Genomic DNA, 6,080 nt, shown 5'->3' on the forward strand with positions numbered 1-6,080 from the left:
TCCAAAAATATGCATGAGCACACGTAACGCCGTTTTTCCCACTACTACTAATTCCAAAATAATCAATTTTGTAAATCAAAATATCATAATAAATAATTTTATTTTATAGTGCAAGTTTTAACAAATGTTTCTTAACATTACTAATAAAAAAGAAAATTTTAATTGGAAATTATTTTTTAATATTGGCAAATAATTCTGTTCTTAACCATAATTTAATTGGTAAAAATGGATGATACCGGTAAGAAAAAATTACAGGTACTAACAATTAGATATCTGGGAACATTTTTAATCATACATGTTTTATTTTAGAAGATTCATTTAAATTTTCTAAGATTTCAATTATGTCGAAAAAGAATCTGAAAGATTTTAGAACAATTTTGTTTATTTTTTAGGATTTTAAAAATGTTACAAAAACTTAATTTTACACTGAAGTTTTTCAAGAACTCTAAAAAGTTTTAGAAAAATACAGAAGATTTAAAAGCGAAACTGCAGAAAAATTTGATATGTAGGATTTCAAAGAAAATTTAAAAAAATTTCAGAATATATACAAACAAATATTTATGAATTTTTTTCTCGAAAATCTTAAGAAAATAATATTTATTTAACTTTAAAAACCAGCTGATAATACTTATTTCCGTAATTTTAGATCTCAAAATCTAATTTTATTTTTAAATTTAGTGTTTAAAAATTAGAAGATATAAATAGTTATTCGAAATTATAACTTTATATCAAAAATTACTTCTCGCCTTAATGCTAGTATGTATATTTGAATTTTTAAACGATATTTTTACTCTATTATAAATCGAAAAATTTTAAGATATTCAAATGAAACTTAAGAATAAAAAAAAGATTGTTCATCTCAATTCCAATGTTTTAAATTAACAATGTTAAACTTTTCAATTCGAAATAAATTCTTTTCAGGTTTGAAATGTTCAAGATTTTGAAACAATTCCGAATAAAAAATGATTCATTTTGTAATGTATGGATCTGGAAGAATTTGAGAAGTTATTGGCTAAAATATTAATTGTTTGGAATTTATTTTCGAGGCATTTAATTTCAAGTTCTTTAATTAAATATCTCTCAAACTGAGAAATGTACAACAATGAAATCTTTCAATTTGATAATGCGCAATTTTAAAGAATTAAAAGTTAGACCATTTTTTACGTTTAAATTTAAACCAAACAATTTAGAATATTTAAGTCTCAAATAATGCAACTTATGACATACTGAAATTGATATACTAAACAAAATTATAAAAAATCTAAAATTATTAAATTAGAAACTAAATATGAAGGTTTTTAATATATATTTTTTTAATTTGACAGTGAAATAATCCTGACATTTTTATTGTTGAAAACATTTCTTTTTGAAATGAAAACTATCAAATTGTGAAATTTTATATTCGAAATCTCCAAAAATTAGAAAATTTCAAACCAAAGATTTCTTTCTTTAAGCTTTTACAATTGCGCATTCAAATCTATAATTATAAATTAGAATTCTAAAAATTTCAAAGATGATAGGTATGATTAATAAAATTATATCATGTATTCCAGTGACATTTAAAATAATAGGATATATTTTCTTCATTAAACTATGTGGCATCTGTGAAAAAATCACTGTAAATTTCACTATTAAAAATTGAAGAATTTAGAAGATTTAAACCTTTAAAGTAAAATTATTCTAAAAACATTAAAAATGAGATACTTTTTAATTGGCAACTTTCAAAATTATTCACTTAAAACTTAAAGCACTAAAAATTAAACAATTCCAAACTTCGTTTAAAAGTGAAAGCATTTATAAATAAGGATCTTGAAACTCAGTCGCTAACAATATTTGATTTTCAAATTGTCCATCATGGTTTTTACAATTTAATCATTTTATTCTAAAATAAAAAAATTAATAATTTGAAAATCAAGGGGAACAACTTCATGTTAAAGATAATTTTATGAGATGTCAAACTGACGTTATGTACTAACAAGCTGTCCAATTGACATGATAGAAAAAGTCGCCAAACTTGAAAAAGATGAATAAAAATGAAATAAATGAGAGTCAAATTTCTGAAGAAAAATTAGTGAAAATGAAGTAAACAGTCATCATGTGTCACTCAAGATTTTTTTTAATTTTGTAAATTTAAAGGCAACTGAATAACGAAATTAATATTATTAAAACAGTACCACATTCTTGTAATATATATATTTTTAATTTAAACGAAATAATTGATTGATTTTAATAAGATGCGCCTGTTCTACTGCGTACAGAAAAAAAATGTTCTGAATCTCACTAATAACTTGTAAAGAAGAGATTTTTTATTTTTTAGAATTTTTTAATTTTAGAACAGTTTAATTCTTACTAATTATTTTTTTAAATATAGATAGAATTCAATTGTGTACACGAATATTTTGTTTTAGGGAAGTTTAAAATGAAAACGAATTTAGTAAACAATAAATATGTCCGGATATGATTGGGAAAAGATTGTTCTTTCTACCCTTAAAGACCAGCAAAATGAAAAAAATACTGACTACCGATACAATCCGATGCAGTACACATTTTATTCGATAGTAAATTCTAGCGTTGGTATGGACCAAGGATCTTATGCTGCGGCGGTAATATATTTTATATTCACAATTTTTTAAATAGTAAACAAATATAAAAAAGTTTAATATATTTATATATAAAAAAAACGTATTTTATAAATGCTTTCAAATATTATCAAAAAAAGTTTTATTTTTCTAGATAGCTCTCAGTTTTAAAAACATACATAATACAGTGGATGATGATGAACAGAAACGCGAATTTTTGGAAAAATGGAAAGAAACTGGGTAGGTTTCTATTTTATTTTTGAGAACACTTATGTTTTTAATTTATGTATATAGATACATTTTTCAGAGAAAAAATTATTGTACTAAAAGCCTGCAATCAAAAACATTTAAAATATCTTAAAAGAGAATTGCAATATGTCGCATTAGCCACGCATACTCTCTCACAATATTATGGAACAACATGCATCGCTTTAGTACTAACTGTCTTTGGGCGACAAGATAATCTCCACAAATGGCTGGATGGTTTACCAGTTTTGAAATAGGAAATAAAATTTCGTCACATTCTATTCAAGTAAATAAAAAAATTTCAGTAATAAATAACATTCAAAAATAAAAAATATGCATTTTATAATTATTTCCAAAAAGATATTCAAATTAACCAAATAAATTTTTTTTTTAAAGGACGGTAAACTACCATCAGGCGATCACAAAATATTTTTGTTGGAAATGTAGGAATTCGTGCTGGAAGACAATAATCATTTCCTTTAGGATGTTTCTTTCTTTTAAACAAAATACATTAAGTGATTTTGAATTGGAAACGTTCCAAATGAAACAGTTTTAGATTTGGTAAAATGTTGAGAAAAGGGCAATATTTCGAATGAGTAAAAACGAATTAAAAGATTAAATTTTTTTTTTAATTTAGATTAAAATTTTGGTAATCAAACAATATTATTAGAAGTAAGTTAAAATTGTATTCTATTTGATCCAAACTGTTAAGCTTTTAAACATTTAAATTTGAATCTTGAAATTGAATCATTTTAGATTAAAACCTCGGTAATAGGACAATTTGAAAACGCTTAAAATTGGATTTTTTATATTAGAATTCTAAAAATTGGATAGAATCAAATTTAAAGGAATTGAAATTTCAATATTTCTAATTAAAAGCATTCAAAATCAGTTCATAGCGTCTAAATTTGGAAAATTTGACATTCGTACTCTTGCATTTCTCGAAGTTAAGGCCGATATTTTACATATAAAAAAAGTTCTTAGGTTCAAATAATTTCAAGGTACGTAGAAAATATGTCAAGAAATGGCCCCAGTTTTAATTTCTTTGAAAACAATTTTTATCGTAATTCTTTTAAATGAAGTACATAAACGTAGTTTATGGTTTTCTGATACATTTTCCAAAGTTTCAGTCCGATATTTGAATTATAAAAAAAGTTCTTAAGTTCAAAGGGCATTTAGTGAACTGAAAAGTGATATCGGTAATATAGGTATTTATGTGGGTCACATGCACTTAAATGAAAACATTAAAAATGAAAAAATGTCTACTAGGGAGCGTTAACAATTGAACGAGCCCGAATTTCGAATCCAATGGAACAATTTTTAGTTACCAAGAATCGTAATTTTCAATTTTTTTCTATCTAAACCGTTTAGAATTTTAATTATTTTACATAAAATTAAATTATTTCGAAATAACAAATTTGAAATTATTAATTTTCCTATTGAAAATTCAACCATTTTAATTTGAATTGCAAAAGTAAAACTTTTTGAATTGGAATAATTAAAAATTTAGCATTCAACACGAAAATTTAATATTCAATAGAAAAATTCAGAACTCTCATTGTAAATTATAACTATTTAAAATTAAAGAAATTATTCCATTGCTAGGGATTTATAATTCAATCTTGAAACTTTCTAAATTAAATACTTAAAAGTTTTAAATTATTTGTGTTTTTTAATTATCAAGTAAAAATCGAACAATTATTTTGGAAATTAAAGATGAAGTAAAAATACAAAATATGATTGCTATATATAATTCCAATATTTTAAGTTGTGCAATTTTAAGCCATTCTTTTTTTTTAAATTTATAAAATCTTCTCGATTTTAAGTCTAGAATTGCAGAAATTATTTCCCACAATTCTCATTGTTTTTAATATAACATTTATCCGGATCAAACTTTACCGAAATTTTTTTCGAAATAACTTACGTCCACATGAATTCGGATATCGAGATTAAAATTTCGATAATTTATTAAAAGGCACCAAGGGACGTTTTTATAATCCTATATTTTTGGAACAACCAAAGAAATTTATTTGAGAAAGTTTATTGAATTTTATTTCTGTATTTCCAGAAACTTAGGACCATAAAAACATTCCTTAGTGCTTTTTAATTAAATTCCCAATTTTTAACTTTGATATCCCAACACGTGTACACGTGAGTTGTTGCAAAGAAATGTCGGTAAGGTAGGAATCGGGTAAGTAGTACAATTGTATGACTGAAAATAGTACAAGTATCAAGTTTTTCAGCTTGTTGAAACTACGATTTCGAAGAATTTAAAACAGCAAACAATTTTGGACGTTTAAAAATGAAAACAAATAATTTACAATTAAGGCTTTTAAAAAAAGACAACCTTTAGTTTCAATGTCTCAAAAATCAAACTTTTAAAACTGCACATTCAAATAAACTGTGACTATGAATTTGAAAGATGATAAGGATGATAAATGTATTCTGAGAAATATTTAAATTAAAACACATAAATATTTTGTCAATAAAAACAAGTACCATTTTTACCGTTCAAAATTAAAGAATTTTAAATATTGTGAATTTTTTAAGCTTAACTAATCTAAAAACTTTGAAAGTAATATGCTTTCTATTTGCAAACTTTCAAAATTTATTAATTCCATCTTGATGTGTTATAAAAATTAAACTATTTGAAACTTCATTCAAAAATTAAAGCAGTGTTAAATTCTGATTTAGAAAGTAATACATGTTAACAGATATGAAAATTTCAGAATAATAAAATTCACCACAGAAAATTGCCGAATTTTAAAATATAGGACAATGTGAAATTCCCGAATTAAACAAATATAAAAACTTTACGTTTAATCAATGTTATTTCATTATGAAAAATACAATAATAAAATGTTTGACAAAATAAATTTGTTCTCAAATGTTCAATATACCTTAAAAAAATTATTGTTTAAATTAAAAACAAAAAGAGTTATTGAAAAAAATTCTCGATAAAATTTGTTTTTAATGTGCATCACAGTTTTTTAAATTATTGCTCTTGCAAGAAGAATCTTGTTCTTGCATAGTTTTTTCGCATTGAGAAATAATTGTTTTCAAATCTAAATAATAATTTAAAAGCAATAGGTTAAGCATAAAAAACGGTTTATAAAAATATTTAATTATTGTATATGCTTTATAACAAAATTCTAAATTTTTTAAATTCGATAACTTTAGTAACGAGAATTATCAATATCGAATATTTTATAATTCGGCAATATTCTGTCGAAAATTGTATTATTCGAGAATTTT

General features: G+C 23.4%; 1 protein-coding gene across 1 annotated transcript; it reads left to right on the forward strand.

The window, feature by feature from the left end:
* Positions 1–2,130: 2,130 nt before the first annotated feature.
* Positions 2,131–3,418, forward strand: LOC117171610. Its single transcript, XM_033359063.1, has 5 exons — positions 2,131–2,290; positions 2,409–2,603; positions 2,734–2,819; positions 2,887–3,111; positions 3,222–3,418. Exons 2-4 carry the CDS (start codon positions 2,448–2,450, stop codon positions 3,080–3,082), a joined length of 438 nt encoding a protein of 145 aa, XP_033214954.1. The 5' UTR covers positions 2,131–2,290; positions 2,409–2,447; the 3' UTR covers positions 3,083–3,111; positions 3,222–3,418.
* The last annotated feature ends 2,662 nt before the right edge of the window (positions 3,419–6,080 follow it).

The sequence above is a fragment of the Belonocnema kinseyi genome, chromosome 4 (genome assembly GCF_010883055.1).
Source record: "Belonocnema kinseyi isolate 2016_QV_RU_SX_M_011 chromosome 4, B_treatae_v1, whole genome shotgun sequence".
NCBI lineage: Eukaryota > Metazoa > Arthropoda > Insecta > Hymenoptera > Cynipidae > Belonocnema > Belonocnema kinseyi.

Excerpts from the sequence above, each read along its gene's own strand:
- LOC117171610 (XM_033359063.1), top strand. The coding sequence starts at position 2,448 with ATGTCCGGATATGATTGGGAAAAGATTGTTCTTTCTACCCTTAAAGAC. Across the intron at positions 2,604-2,733 it reads AAGGATCTTATGCTGCGGCG|ATAGCTCTCAGTTTTAAAAA; the intron begins GTAATATATTTT and ends TTATTTTTCTAG. Across the intron at positions 2,820-2,886 it reads GAAAAATGGAAAGAAACTGG|AGAAAAAATTATTGTACTAA; the intron begins GTAGGTTTCTAT and ends TACATTTTTCAG.